We start from the raw sequence: 15,899 nt of genomic DNA on the forward strand, positions 1-15,899 counted from the left end.
GTCTTAGGGAAAGCCAACACTATCCTCTTCTGTGACTTGGGGGTATATAATTGATAATCAATTATTACACTCCACGTATATATTGCAACTTCTTCTCTGTCCATGTTACATTTCAGTATAATTGGAGAAAAACATAATGCTTGGGAAATAACATCCCAGTATAAGCATATTGTAATTATGTTCTAACCAGAAGTAGAACCAAAGTTACTTTCTTTGTTTCTAACATATCTAATTGAGATTAGTAATTTTATATCATTTATATTTATAGCTTTGTTTTCAAGAACTCATAACTGTTTGCTAAAAATAAGAAAGTGATGCTTACGTAATTATAATATCAATCTTAATTTTTAATAAATATTCCATATTTGGGTAGTACATTTTAACTCAGAATTTAATTGTGAATTTGTGCTGAAACCCACAGAAGTGTTGTATTTGGTTACAATTTCTCAGAGACTTCTCCCTTCCCATCCACTTCCTCTCAGAGGTGGAGCACCAAGAACCTGAGAAAAAGAAATGAAGGCCCAAAATACAGAGTAATGTGCCTGCATTGTAACATACCTATTTGACCAGCTGAGGGCAGTATCGTTTAAGGCTGTTTGTTGGGAAGGGCCAGATGCCATGCCTTCGGAGTTCTTCCTGTTCTTTGTCCTTAGCTTATTAACCCCTGAGACTAAGGGGCTTATTTGAGCCAACATGGTGGTGATGGTGCTGGTGCTGGTGGTTGGATGGGCTGCATCTCCCTTGCCCGTTTGGCACTTCTATCTTAACACCAGCCTTCACCCCTGCTCCCCGCAGCAGCAGCTCTTTTCTTCCTCTTTCTCCTCAGACAGAAACTGAGACCATTGATGTCCTAGACTGGGTGTGCTCTCACCTTCCACTGGCACAGAAGCGGTAGGTGGGTGTGCACAACACTTCAAGCCCTTCCCTTGTTCTTTGTAGGGAGCAAAACTGGAAAAATTTTCCTGAAATGATAGCCTCCACCCCACATTGGGTGCGCCTCCTTTAGTTTCTAGACTTGTAGTCCAAGTGAAGGCTCCACACTGGTTTGTGGCATTGATAAGGCCAATAGGAAGAATGTCATTTTTTCAAATCTCTTTGATTGATGAAATGAAACAAAATCATTCTCTGGGGCCACCTCTCTGCCTAAAAATAAAATAACATTTCCTATTAAAAATACTGTTCCATCTTCTAACCCTGTTGTTTTAAATTCCAGCTATCATAATTCACCTCCCTTTATAAGGATGGGCCTGAAGCAAAAATTGAGTAAACATTTATGTTGAGACTTTACTTTAAATGACTGAGTATCTAAAGGATCTTCTCAGATTCTTCTTATGGATTTTTCATCTCTTTAAATGACATTTGCTTTATTGCTAATTCTAGGACACCATCAGAAGACATTTGGAAAAAAAATATTTGCCCATAATTCTAGGACCCAAACGCCTCAACGGATATTTCCCACATGGTTCCTGCCCCAGAATCACAGACATACAAAATATTAGGGCTAGTTAATCTGACGCAGAAATCTCATATGTCTCCTCCTGAGAGGTGTACAAATGAGGAATCTGAGAGTAGAGGGACAGTGCCATGTCAAGGCCAGAAGACAATTCAACTATACCCCTTCAGTTCCCACTTTGTCATTAGTTAGGACAGAAGCACCTCCATCTCTTCACAATCAGACCTCTTGTGGATGTGTGTTGAAGTTGGTGCAGCTATTTCCCAAACTCACAACTACTTGAAACAATGAAATCTGCCCCATTTACTGTCAGTTATAGCTAGAGTCTTGTTCACTCACTTGAGCACCCCAGGTGAAGCACTCCCCTTCACTGCATCCACAGAATCTCTAGTGTTTTGTGGTCACTGTGGATCGTTGACCTAACAGGCCTAACACAAGGCAGAGTAAGGTAGGGCAAGCACTTGATGAGGAATCAGGAGGCCTACCTCTCTCCTAACCTGCTGAAAAGCACTTCCACATTCTGAACCTCTGTTTCTCCATCTGGGAAAAGAGGAAGGTGATCTAGATCAGTGGCTCTCAACCTGGGGTCCAAGAACGTCCTGAAATTGTGTGCAAAGTTGTGGGAGGCATGTATACAGTCTTCTTGGAGGGTGTAAGGAGCTCATTAGATTCTCAAAGGAGTCCTATTATGGGCTGAATTGTGTTGCCCCCAAATTCCTATCTTAAAGCCTTAACCCTCAATGTGACTGAATTTGGAGATGGAGCCTTTAGAGAGGTAATTAGGGTTAATTAAGGGAGCTGGTAAAGAGTCTGCCTGCAATGCAGAAGACCCCAGTTAGATTCCTGGGTCGGGAAGTTCCCCTGGAGGAGGGATAGGCTACCTACCCTAGGTAGGACTTCCATTGTGTCCAGATGGTAAAGAATCTGCCTGCAATGCGGGACACCTGGGTTCGACCCCTGTGATGGGAAGATCCCCTGGAGGAGGGCATGGCAACCCACTCCAGTATTCTTGCCTGGAGAATTCCCATGGACAGAGCAGCCTGGTGGGCCATCGTTCATGGGGTGCCAAGCGTCACACATGACTGGGCAACCAAGCACAGCACACACAGAGGTTGTAAGAGTGGAGCCCTAATCCCATAGGATCTGATATCCTTATAAGAGAAAGAGATACCAGAGATCTCTCTCTCTCTCTTTCCCCATACATACCCAGAGGAAATGTTATGTGAAGAAACAGAGAGAAGTTGGTGAACTACAATACAAGGGAGTGCTTTCACCATGAGTTGAACTTGCTGGCACCTTGATCTTGGATTTCTAGTATCCCGAACTGTGAGAAACTAAATGTTCTTTGTTTAAGCCATCCAGCCTGTGGTATTTGGTTTGGGCAGTTTGAAGAGACTAACACAAGTTCCATAAGCCAAGAAAGATCCAGAGCCATTGGACCTACTGGTTGCCTGAAACGCATTCTGTAAATTCTTGTTTTAATACATTTTTAGATACTTTCAGATTTCGTGAGTTCTTGCTTAGAACAGTGCAGTATATTATTTTTATTGCAACATACTTCTTTTTTCTAACAGCTGCATAACACAGATTTGTAACCCCTGGACCAGAGTTTAAATCCCGATTCCACCACCTACTAGCTGTTTGACTTTGGACAAGTTATCACAGGCTTGTGTCTCGCATATGAAATAGGGATAAGATTAGTGTCTACTTCACATGGCTGTTGTGAGAATGAAATGACAGAGGAAGAGCTTGGCAGATAGTAAACTTTCGATTAGTAGCTTTTGTGATGAAAATGTAAGTATCTATCAGGGTTTTTTGCCCTTATAAACTACACTGCTGTGAGCAAACTTCTTTATACACAGAGAATTCTTTTTTCTTTTAAATGATTTCCTCAGGCTGAATTCCTGACCATGGTACAACCAAGTCAATCCCTTATCAGTTAGATGTTCTTATCTTGTTCTTATTGAAGCATATCATTTACATTTATTTTGTAAAACTCTTAGAAATACACAAAAAATCAAAAAAATTTTATAACATTTCCACGAGTTCTTTCTATTTAGTATAGAATTTTATTAGTCCCTTTCAACTCAGAATTACCAGTGTTGCTAGTTTTGCACCACATGCAACATTTGTAAAGAGTGCTTCACTGTTGGGTCCAGGATTTCCTTCCAAACTACGGAGACCCCCATCTGCACCCTGTCAGTGGAGATGCTTTCCTTTTTTTATTTTTATTAGTTGGAGGCCAATTACCCCACAACATTGCAGAGGTTTTTGTCATACATTGACATGAATCAGCCATGGATTTACATGTATTCCCCATCCCGATCCCCCCCCCCCACCTCCCTCTCTACCCGATCCCTCTGGGTCTTCCCAGTGTTTCATGTACGTATAAATAACGAAAACTACATCATAAAACTGGCAGATCACCAACAGCTGGCACTGTCAAATTATGCTCACTTTAGAAACATGAAAATGTAAACAAACCAAACAAACAAAAGGCCTGTCTTAGAATCAATGAAATATGCTCATTCACCACTACTATGTATCCCATCTTCTTCAGATAATTTTCTTATTCTACATTTCCCAATACCCGTTGCATGCCTGTGATTTGGTTCTCACCATTAGGGCATTTCTGCAGAAGGCTTTGATTTGTAACATGAAGAAACTGCTGGGCAGAGGTCATGGTTTCCGTGGCACTGATGGCAATAGAGGCAGTGTTTCTGAGGTTTCAGATCAATTAAGCAACAATGTTTCTGAGAGCTTTGCCCAAAGTTTCTTCTATAGCCCTTCTAACAATTCTGCAAGGGATAAATTCCCTTCTGTCCCAACTAGTTAGAGTTGCCCCCATGAGATTTTTTCTTTCCTTCTTCCTTGTTAACAAACTGATTTTGTTGAGAGCAGCAATATGTGCAGGCTAAAAAGTTACATTTCCCAGGCTTCCTCAGAGAGGTATAAGCACAGGACTAAATTCTGGCCAGTGAGACATAATTAGAAGTGAGTACATAGAGCTTTGGGGTAGATTCCTCAGAAAGCAATGTGACCTCAGTATGTCCCACATCTTGAGTGGTAAATGTCAACTCTTTAAAGCTAGAGTTTTTACTATTATTATTGTTGTTGTTGTTAAGTGTAAGTAGAGGACACAGATTCATTTTGCAAAATAAAAATCCCAGCAGGAGGTACATTTGAATTACTATAAGGAAACAAAAATATGAACTCCTACGGTATACTGATAACTCCCCCAGGGTGGAGAATGCTCTGTACACAGGTTCATTTTACCTGAACCCCATTAGCATGCATAAAGCGTCACTAGGTACAAATTGGCCAGATGCTTCTCCAGATATGTTAGTGCCAGGAATAGCTGACAAGCCAGAGCCAGAATCTATGGCTTTGGCTTTATTTCAGGTAAAATTTGTATTACATGACCAAATATTTGGATTTTATTTTGTATCTGCAAGGTTTCCCACTGAAGAACAATATCTATCTTATGGAAAGCTCATACTCTTAACTCAACAAATGCTAGTTTTCTTCTTGCCTTATATTTCTTTTCTTACCATCAGAAGTTGATTTCATTTCATAGTGTTTTAAATTGGAATGATCCTAGATCATGAAGCTTTAAATTATTATTATAAATCTCTTTGCAGATTGCGTGCTCTTTGTTTAACATCTGTTTTGATGTACCACTGCCAAATCCACACTGGATATATCATTCTTTGACGGTATACTCTGCTAAAACTAGCAATGAAATAAAAGTACCTAAATGCTGATACAAACATATTTTATGGCAAAGAAACCTGAGTGGGAGAGCTGAATCAGTTGACCAGTCTCCTTTTGTTCTTTACCTTCTCTTCCTCTCTGTTGCCTTGAAGACAGATGTGAAAGATGAAGCTCAGGCAGCCATCTCGTGAAGGCTAAATAAATGATCATTCTCACACTGAGCAGAAATACAAAAGGAGTCTGAATTTCTGAAAACATCATGAAGTACTATTTCAGCCTTTGACTGCCCATCTTCAGACTTTTCCTCAAATAGAAAAAAAAATTTACTTAATTTGTTTAAGCTACTGTTTTTGGAGTTCCTGTTACTGGAGCTAAATTCAGATTCTAATTGATTTAGAATTTGGTACCTCAAAGTGCAAGCTGTAAGTTACAGAATCTAAAGTTTTAGAATTGGCTGAATAGGAAGGATTGGACTTGGGAGCCATAATGGTAAAGCTATGGCAGGTTGAAAAGTTGTTACTCTTAGGTATGTGGTGATGAAACATTTGGTCAAACAGTTGTATGTGGTTCTTCAGAAAGTGAGTTCTGTGCCAACCAAAACTGTAGTTTAGGGCAGTTAGGTTATTTTTAAGTTCATATGTGCATTTTACTCTTTCTACATAGAAAGTCTTATCATGCAAGAGAATACAGGAAGAGAGGCAGAGGCAAAGAGAGATGAAAGGAAGACACCCTCACCCACACAACCCTCCAATACTGCACTTGCACAGCCGTCTCAGATACTGGGCCCCACTTCCACAAGACTGGAAACGTTCCCAGATGAGCAAAAGCTGATGGAGTTCTTTACCACTAGACCTGCTCCACAAGATAGGCTAAAGGCAGTCCTTCCATCTGATACAAACGGAAGGTAAACAGCACTCTGAAGCCATGTCAAAATATAAGGTTCTCTGGTAAAGACAAATACATGGACCAAACACTATGAGATTTTTGGTGAATAGAATTAAATAAGAAAGACATAAAAATAATTATAAACCTATATTAAAGGGTATACAATATATAAAGATATATGTTATTAATACCATAAAAAGGGAGCGAGCTGGGAAAGAATTCAGTTTTTATATGTAACTGCAGCTGGTTTCAGCCATTTAAAATAGTGCATAACTTAAAGAGATTTTAAATAACTCCAAAGGTAACCACATGGAAAATATCTGTAGAACATATAAAAAAGGAAATAAGAAGGGGATTAATACATATCACTACAGAAAAGAAAATCAACGAAATTGGAGGGAAAGCAATAAGAGATGAAAGGAGGGACAAAAAAAGCTACAAGACATATGGAAAATAATTAACAAACTGGTAGTAAAGTCCATCCTATCAATAGTTACCTTAAATGTCAATGGAGTAAACTTCCCAAGATACATAGATTTGCTGAATGATTAGGGAAAAAACAGAATCCATATACACTGTCTACAGGAGATTCGCTTTAGGTCTAAGAACACACAGAGGCTGAAAATTAAAGAATGGAAATAGATTTTCCATGCAAAATGAGAGCAGGAATGGCTATACTAATATCAGGTAAGATGGATTTTCAATAAAAAACAGCAATAAGTGACAAAGGACATTATATAATGCTAAAAAGGTCAATTCATCAACATAATATAACAATTACACAAATTTAGGCACCAAACCTCAGAGCTCTTAACTTTAGAAAGCAAATGTTGACATATTTGAAGGGAGAAATAGATTGCCACACAATAACAGTAAGACACTTTGATATCCCACTTTCAATAATGGATAAAAACAACCAAACAGTAGATCAACAAGCAAATAGAGGACCTAACAAGGCTCCAGACCAATTGAACTTAACAACATATGCAGAACAATCCATCCGACAACAGTGAAATACAAATCCCCCTATATAAATGGAACATTCTCCAGCATAAACTACATGTTAAACCACAGAACAAGCCTTAGCAACTTCAAGAAAACTGAAACTACACACGGTATCTTTTCTGATCACAGTAAATGAAACCAGAAGGCAACAGCACAAGGAAGATGGGAAAATCCACAAATGTACCAAAGTTTAACAACGTATACTTAAGCAATCAATGGGTCAGAAAAGAAGGCACAGGGGAAATTAGAAAACATCTTGAGACAGAAGAAATGAAAACACAACATGACAAAATTTACGGGGTACAACGAAAGCAATGCTGGGACTTTATAACTATAAATGTGCACATTAAAAAGGAAGAAAGATCACAAATCAACTATATAATTTTACACCTCAAGGAGCTAGAGAAAGAACAAATGAAAACCAAAGCCAGCAGAGGAAGGAAATAATAAAGATTAAAGCAGAGATAAAAAATAAAGAACAGAAAAGACAACAGAAAAAAATCAACATAACTGTATTTGGTTTTTTAAAGATCAAGAAAACTGACAAATACTTAGATAGATTAAGAGAAAAAGATGAAAATAACTAAAATCAGAAATAAAAGATGGGATATTAAACCAATGTCCCAGAAACAAACAGGATTATAAGAGAACATTATGAACCATTGTTTGGGAAGTAACTGGACAACCTAGAAGAAGTGAATCAATTCCTAGAAACACACAATCTACCAGAACTGAATCAAGGAGAAATAGAAAACCTGATAGACCAATAATGAGATTGAAACAGTAATCACTAACTCCCCCACAAAAAAACACGAACAGATAGTTTCAATGGAGAATTCCATCAAACATTTAAGGAATTAAGACCAATCTTTCTCAAATGGTTCCAAAAAAGTTGAAGGAAAGGTAACACTATCAAACTCATTTTTCCCTGATATCAAAGGCACCAAAAGAAAAGAATATTACAGGCCAGTTTCCCAGATGAATGCAGACGCAAAAATCTTCAACAAAATACTAGCAAAACGAACTCAACAGCACGTTAGAAGGACTATGTGCCACAGTCAAATGGGATTTATCCCTTGGATGCAAGGATAGTTTAACATACAAAAATTAATCAAAGGAATAAAACACATTAAATGAATGAAGGACAAAAATCACATCATCATCTCTATAGAGGCATAAAAATTCAACCTTCTTTCATGATAAAAACACTCAAAGAACTAGGAGTAGAAAGAAATTACCTCAACATAATAAAAGCCATATAAGTAAAGTCCACAATGAACATCATACTCAGTGGTGCAAAACTGAAAGTTCTTCTTCTAAGGTAAGGAACAAGACAAGGAAGCCTACTCTCACCATTACTATTCAACATACTGGAAGTCATAGCCAGAGCACTTAAGAAAGAAGAAGAAATTAAAGGCATCCAAATCAGAAAGAAGTAAAATTATCTCCATTTGCATATAACATGATTTTGTACATGGAACACCCAAAAGATTACACACAAGCACAAAGTTCCAGGACACAAAGTCAAGAAACAAAATTCAGTTTTATCACTAAACACTAACAAAGAACAATTTGAAAAGGAAATTAAGAGAACAATTCCACTGACATTAACGTTAAAAAGAATGAAATACTGAGGAATGAACTCAAGCGAGGAGTCAAAAGACTTGTACACTACAAACTACAAATCATTGCTGAAAGAAATACAAATAAATGGAAACACAAATAAATGGAAAGACATCTGTCTACACAGACTGGAATACTAAATATTGTTAAGAGGTTCACACTATCTGAGATGGTTAATTTTATGTGTCATCTTGACTGGTCCAGAGTGCCTAGATATTTAGTCAAACATTATTCTGGGTGCTTCTGTAGGGTGCTTTTCCATGAGATTAACATCTAAATCGGTAAACTGGATAAAACAAATCCCCCTCCCCGCCGATAATGTGGGTGGACTTTACCTAATCAGTTGATAGTCTCAATAAAGCAAAAAAGGCAAACTTTCCTCATGTAAGAGAATTCCTCCTGTGTGAAAGCCTTAGGACTGGGACATCAGCTACTTTTACTGACTTTAGACTCAAAATGAAATATCAGCTCTATTGGTTTGGTTCTTAGGCCTTCTAACCTGGACTAGAGCTAAACCACTGGCTCTTCTGGGTCTCCAGCTAGCCAAGTCACCCTCTAGATCTTGGGACTTACCAGCCTGTATAATTGAATGAGTCAATTCTTTTCCACACACAAACACACACACACTCCATTGGACCTGTTCTTCTAACACACTACTCAGATTGATCTACACACTGCAAACCCTATCAAAATTCCAGTGGCATATTTTACAGAAAAAGAAAACTTCATCCTAAAGTCTAAATAGAATCTAAAGAGATCTTTAATAGGCAAAGCAATTTGGAAAAAGAAAAAAGTAGAGAACTCACACTTTCTGATTTCAAAATATTACAAAGCTACAGTAATCAAAACTGTGTGGCACTGCCATTTAACAAATAGACCAATGGCGTAAAATAGAGATTTTAGAAATACACCCTCACTTACAGAGGGTGTGCCAGGTAGCAGACTTGCTGGAAGAGAATAAAAGGGGCCTTTTTTTTTTTTAAGTTTTAAGATCTTTGGATCAAAGCAAGGGCTCTGGAGTGAGATTGCTTGGTTTTAATGCTACCACTGATCCACACAGGCCAAATGACCTTGGTTCAGTGACTGAACCTCTCAGTACCTGTTTCCTCCCCCGTAAGAGGCTGGTAATCCCTGGTACTATAGTCCTAGGAGTGTCACAAGGAAGCATTACCACTTATGTATGGCACTTAGAAGACTGCCAGGCACTGGGTCCTGCTGTATAAGTTGATTTTAAGAGATTCTGCCAAATTACCTCCCAAATAGATTTCTTGCACCTACCTCACAGAGGTTTGCTCCTAACTTCTCCCACTCTCAGAATGGTTAAGCTCTTGGAAGGTTGTCTTCCTAGTGTGTGAAACCTGATTAGTTGTTTTAGTTTACATCTCAAGAATCAGCAGTGGTGAGCACCTTTGCAAGTGTAAATGGACACTGAGATTCTCTCTTCTTTCAATTGCCTCAGATTGGAAAAAGAGCTGAGGGAGCAAGGTCAACCCCAGTCTGTCCCTCAAATCTGACTGCCAAGAACGTTTGATGGAGCAGTTGAGGCAGAGATGTTACAGAACAAAACTACGATCCCTTTGTCCTCTGGCCACTTAGGGAGAAGTACGCCGACCACTCATCACTGAGTGCGGGATTCCTCTGCCCATTCTCCCATTGGGTCATAAGACTTGTGGTGGAAGGGAGGCTGGCAAGTGCTTTCAGCACGTGCTAGGCGTCCAGCGCCTCCATCCTGACGTTTCATCCTCACCTCCCAGAGACCAGCGCCCTCAGTACCCTCCTGCCTCCCGCTCCACCCATTTTGTACACAGTCAGGGCTCAGGGATGTGACTCTAAGCGTAAAGGGGAGGTGGGACAGGAGGAGGTGGGAAGAGAGGCTTGGCAGAGGTATACTCGCAGGATCACCTTCACCCACCAACTCCAAACTGCCGGGATGGCCCTTGGGCTGGGCAGCAAACCAGCGGAGGCCCTCGACCCCATTGGTTACACCTCGCGGGGACGGCCAAACAAGGCGCATGCTGGTTGGCAGGAAGCGGACCAATGAGGAGGCGGCAGGGCTGGCGCGCTGAAAGCCTCGCGTTATTTGCGGCCATCTCCTGCGTGTGGTGCGGCTGGTGCTTGACTGCGCACTCCAGACACCGCCCGCCTTACCTGCCCGAACCGCCGCCACCGCGACCCAGATAAATCATCACCGCCCCAGATCTGGCAGCAATCCATCTCACGACATGAGCTCCCCAGATGATGAGGTGTCTGTTTCGGGAGCGGGTTTCCGCTCAGACTGCGGGGAGCGGACCAGCGGCCTTGAGGCCAGCTTCACAGCCCCGCAGGGACCCGGCCCCGGCCCCGGCCCCAGCCCTGGCCCTGAGCCGGGGGCAACTGGAAGCAGCGAGGGTGAGGGCGGGGGTGGCTTCCCAGACCCTGAGGACTTTGAGTCAGAGCGGGAACTGCTGGAAGCGGGAGGGCCGGTGCTGTGGGGCCGCGAAGGCCGGTCTGGCTTCCCGGCCGACGACCAGGGCGATGCCCTGCAGCTGGCTGACGAGTCAATGGCGGCCATCCTGCAGCAGATGGCCTACCTGAACGTGCTGGGCATCAGCAGATACCTGTCCCAGGAGAGCTACGCGGTCGGCGAGGTGTCTGACTTGTGGGACCTCGAGGAACGTCCTTGCCATCGAGGCGGTGCCGCCCATAAGTGTGGGGAAGCGGCACAGGCTGAGGCTGGCCCTAACGGGGTCGGCGGGCCCAAGGCGGGCCGGGCCTGGGGGAACCCTAAAAGAGGCACAAAGAGTAGGTTGAACGTGGCTGTGGATCACCAGTGGCCTCCTTCAGAAAATCCAGCCGGGCTGCTGTCTGACCCCGAGTCCTCTGAGGAGTTTAGTGAGATAGAGTTGATGAGGGTGAGCATTTCTCCCAAAGACGGAGGCCGGGCCAAGCTCAAGAGCCCCGAGGATCCTGGGAACACACCCAGACGCTCGAATGTCCAAGGCAGGGAGAATCTCCTTAACGTGCCAGGCACTTGCCTGTCCTCGGCTCCGCAAGGATTAATTTCAGTTGTGGAAAAGCAGGGCAGGCAGGGCGGTGCAGAGCAGGAGGACATCTCTACCCCTAAGAAAGTGCAGAGCGTGCTCTGGGGGAAGGGAAACAGCCTGTCCAGCTACCCGGGAGTGGCAGTAGTATCAGCTGCTGCAGCTGCCGCTACAGGCAGTGGGCCGTGGCCCACTCCTAGGAGGAAGGGGGTCCAGGAGAAGAAATCCCTTGGGGGCATCTCCAAACCTGCCATGGAGAGAACCTTCCCTTCCTGGGGGCAGGGAGTCTCGGCCACTCCCCTGGAACCGGCCACCTTCCCCCCAATCTCCGGCATCCCGCTGCTCGGGAGGTCCAAGAAGGAGGCCTTGGTCCCTTCGGGAGTCAAAGAGTTCAAGCACACCGGTGCTGGGAAGAAATCCGTGGCTAGGCGAGCCCAGGAGTTGGTGGCAGCAATGGCGGTGTCGGGAGAAGACAACGACCCAAATAGAGACCCATTCCCAAAGGGTCAAGTGAGTAGGCCAGACCCCTCCTCTCTCCCCACTCTTCCCCCTCCCACCCTCCCCACGGCACAGGTCTTCACCCCTTGTCCCTCTCTCCATTCCTCAGGGGTCGTCATTGGGTGGCCCTCGGTCACTGGGTCATTAGGATGCCAGATTGGGATCCTTTTACTAGGGACAAACGTTAAGGTAGCACTTCGGGTGTGCTGGGCTCGGTTCTCCACCCTTGGCCTGTTTCCAGCCTCCTCCACGAGGCTGGGGCTGGAGTGGAAGGGAGAGCTGATAGCTGAATTGATTTGAGGGGACCCCTTAAAAGCTTCACAGAGCTTCGGTGTTTAGACGCATCACTTTCCTGCTTCCTACTTCCTAGCTCTTCCCCAAACCTTCCTTGCAGGGTGCCCAGGTTTCTCAGTGCCAAACTGTTGACCCCAGCTCAGCTCTGCCTACTGGCCTGGGGCTGACTGAGAGAGAATTTGCTAAAGTGATCAGCCTTTCAATTCTCTTTCCAATTCCCTGCCTCAGCTCCGTCTTGAGTCACTCGAGCTCTCACACAGACTGACACAGACATATAAATGCACTGGTACACACACGCTCGTGTGCACACACACACACCCTTACTCCAGATTAGTGAGAAATTTTTGTTTTTAGCTGACCACTGACAGGCCAGGGCCATCTTGTCCATGGATGCATCATGGAGAACACAGCAGCGCCAACCTCTACATCAGAGGGGCACGGGATTCAGGAAACTCAGAGCCCATGGCCAGTAACAAGGGAGGAGTCATGCCCAGAGGGCCTGGCCCCTCAGGTGAGTGTCCTGGGTTTTGATATGTGGGGAGGAGGCCAGGGGTGAGGGCAGAAACCTCTGTCTCTGACTCTCTCTCTCTCTTCTGGGGGCTCAGCCTTGCTCTCAGGCCGCTTCTCCCATGGGAAACAGGGTGTCAACAGGGCTGGACCTGGCCCCCTCACCTTCTGTGTGGGATTTGTTTGGCAGGGGTGATCGGTGGCAGTGCCCCAACAGCTAGTCTGGGCGTAGACCTGCAGGCTAATAGCCTTTTCCGTGAAGTGCTGTTTGCCCACATTGCTCTCCCAGGTGCTGGCTGTGGCTGCCACTCTGGGAGGCTCGAACCCAGAACCAGAGTCTTTGCCGACCATCGTGGTGAAATGGCTGCCCCTAAGGAAAAGGAGGGGCAGGCCCAGAGAGAAGATTTGGACTGCCTGCCGGGCAGAGCAGGGGAGGCTTGATGCTAGCAGAGGGTGGTATGGCCTCACCTCAGGTTAGACCCGACCTGGCCCTTTCCACCTCACTGGGAACCTGGGAAGCTGGATTGTGTGTCCTTTCCCTCTCAGGTGACCAGGAACCAACTGACCACCCCACAAGACCGAAAAGACAGCAGCAGCTACCCGGAAGGCAGGGGTGTCCTCGGGTAATACTTCTTCTGGCTCCTGGAAATGCACACCCAAACCCCATGGTGGGATCTGGGTCCAAGTTCAACTGACATGTGTGGGCCCCCCCCACCCCCATCCCGAACCCCAGGGAGGGAGCCCACCTCCTTTCCCCGGAGGAAAGTTTTTCCCTTGCCAGTCTAGACACCTGGCTTTGGGATGGAGGGCCCGGGGGAGAGGAGAGGAGGAGGAGAGGGGAGGCGGGTGTATACTAACCATTTCTCTTCCTCCTGTGTCTGCTGGCCTAGTGTCTGGTGCTACAGAGAGAAATAGACGACCTTAAGGAGCAACTTGGTATGAGGAACCAGGGACAGAGAGCAGCAGGTTCTTAGTGCAGAAGCAGGGTGGGCCCTTGTGGTGGGGTGGGCTGCAGGTGCAGGGGGGCTTATAGGGATCAGCATTCCTGTGGGGAGGAGAACCTATCAAACCTGTCCCTGGAGTGTGCGGTGCATGTTCAGCTGGGCGTGCGGACAAGTAGCAAAGTACTGTGTGGACTGCGTGCATACTCTGCCAGCCAGACGAGTCCTAGAGAGCTCCTGATAGGACTTGTAGAGACGCCTTGTTGATCTGTTGTGGTCTCTAAGGGTCTTGTTGGATTGTTCGCGAGACAGTTTTTGAATGGTTTGGGCATGGCCCGGAGCTTGAGAGCTCTTGACACATTTTGTCTCCTTTTAGGAAATGGCTCCACATTTAATTCCGGTAGCGGGGAGTGATCAGGCCCAGAGCTCTTTGCATCGTGGTTGGGGGTATGTGTGTTTCAGGTTGCAGGGCTAGGTGGTTCCCCACGGGGACAGGGGCACAGGCTTCTATTCCGTCTGTCTGGAGCACCTGTTTATGCCTCTCCCTGTTGCAGCCTCCAAGCGGTACCTGGCTGACAAGTTCCAGATCGTTTGAAGTGAGTGTTACACCCTGCATGCCCCTTCCCACAACGTTGGCTCTTGAGCAAGGCTGTGGGCTGGCCCTGGCTTGAGGCTCTTCCCTGATTCTGCTGTTTTACAGGTTGAGTCCAGTATCTTCCTGCAAGAGGAGCAGCAGTTGACCTCCAAGGCCGGCGAGCTATAGCCAAGCTTGTTGCCTCTTGTTCTGCCTCCACCAGGGCATCCTCTGCCCTTTGTTTTGCCCCCTCTCTGCCCAGTGTCACAGCAGTGTTTGATTAAAGGACTTCTCATGTTCTGTGTTCTGCCCTGTCTCTGGGGGGTAGGGGTTAAGGGAGTGGGACGAGGCCTGGTGGGGAGCTGTTCCACATCAGAACATTTTCCAGAACAGTACCTCTGGAATTAGTGTTGGGATCTCTGGGTCAGCCTCTGCTACCATCCAGGCCATCAGACCAGCGGAGCGCCCCCAGTCTGTGTTCTGTGTGGCCTCTGTCTGGCCACATTGGCACGTCCTCCCTTTTGCCTGAAGGCCCTTTCTATTTCTCTAAACACCCTCCTCTGGGGTTTAGCAGTTTCCATTCATTGCTGCCACTCTGCTTCCCTGTCGGAAGGAACTCATGACCCCCTTACAGAGCTCCAGTCTTTCACCCTTCCCTCACTGCACTCATTGTCCTGCTTACCCTGACCACTCTGCTTTCCTGTCAGAGCACCCTCGATCCCTCCCCTGGCTTGTCATCCATGACCTTGCCTGCATGTTTACTTAAGCAGGTGGTAACAGGCACAGGTTTGCTCATCTTCCCCCTTCCTGGGCCCTACCCTCTCAGTGGATCCCCACCCCACCCCCCAGTACCAGCTTGCAAGCAGGAACCTGCATACTCTCCCCCTCTCCTGTGTAGCACTCACCCCTGAGACTCAGGCACCAAAACTTTTGCTCCCACTTCCTCGGGTTCAGTAAAGGGCATGAGGATGAATCTTGGACCCAGTGAACTGGGGAGCAGGAGTGAAGGTACAGGGAATACAGGAGAAATGCTCAGGTTAGTTGCTGAGCTGGAAGTCAGGAGAGGCGTCTGGTGCCAATCTGGGGCGGAGTGCACCCTGACAGCTAGAGATGGATGGTCCAGTCCTTGGAGCTTTCATATCCTCCCTGCCCTAGCCAGCTGACCAGCCTACACTCCTGCAGCCTGGATGTCTCTCTGCCCTTGGGTGGAAAGGGGCCTGTCAGGCTCTATGACAAGTATGGTTGGTAAGTCTGTGTTCTTACAAGGTCTCCATCAAATACTGTTCCATCAGCCCCATGACATAGATTTTCCTGCAAATGCTATTTCCCGGAGTGTCCCAGCTCAGTCTGCCAGACTACTTGTTAGGGCACCCAAGACAGGGTCT

At 45.4% G+C, this 15,899-nt stretch overlaps 1 protein-coding gene across 1 annotated transcript; it reads left to right on the forward strand.

The window, feature by feature from the left end:
* The first annotated feature begins 10,902 nt into the window (after positions 1 to 10,902).
* On the forward strand, positions 10,903 to 14,703 carry LOC136154486 (uncharacterized protein CXorf49 homolog). Its single transcript, XM_065916745.1, has 6 exons — positions 10,903 to 12,210; positions 12,847 to 13,003; positions 13,190 to 13,288; positions 14,317 to 14,340; positions 14,495 to 14,529; positions 14,641 to 14,703. Exons 1-6 carry the CDS (start codon positions 10,903 to 10,905, stop codon positions 14,701 to 14,703), a joined length of 1,686 nt encoding a protein of 561 aa, XP_065772817.1.
* The last annotated feature ends 1,196 nt before the right edge of the window (positions 14,704 to 15,899 follow it).

Source organism: Muntiacus reevesi, chromosome X, assembly GCF_963930625.1.
Source record: "Muntiacus reevesi chromosome X, mMunRee1.1, whole genome shotgun sequence".
Taxonomy (NCBI): Eukaryota; Metazoa; Chordata; class Mammalia; order Artiodactyla; family Cervidae; genus Muntiacus; species Muntiacus reevesi.

Coding starts and splice junctions, on each gene's coding strand:
- LOC136154486 (XM_065916745.1), top strand. CDS start 10,903: ATGAGCTCCCCAGATGATGAGGTGTCTGTTTCGGGAGCGGGTTTCCGC. Junction 12,211..12,846: donor ACCCATTCCCAAAGGGTCAA/GTGAGTAGGCCA, acceptor TTTTGTTTTTAG/CTGACCACTGACAGGCCAGG. Junction 14,341..14,494: donor TGGCTCCACATTTAATTCCG/GTAGCGGGGAGT, acceptor TCCCTGTTGCAG/CCTCCAAGCGGTACCTGGCT.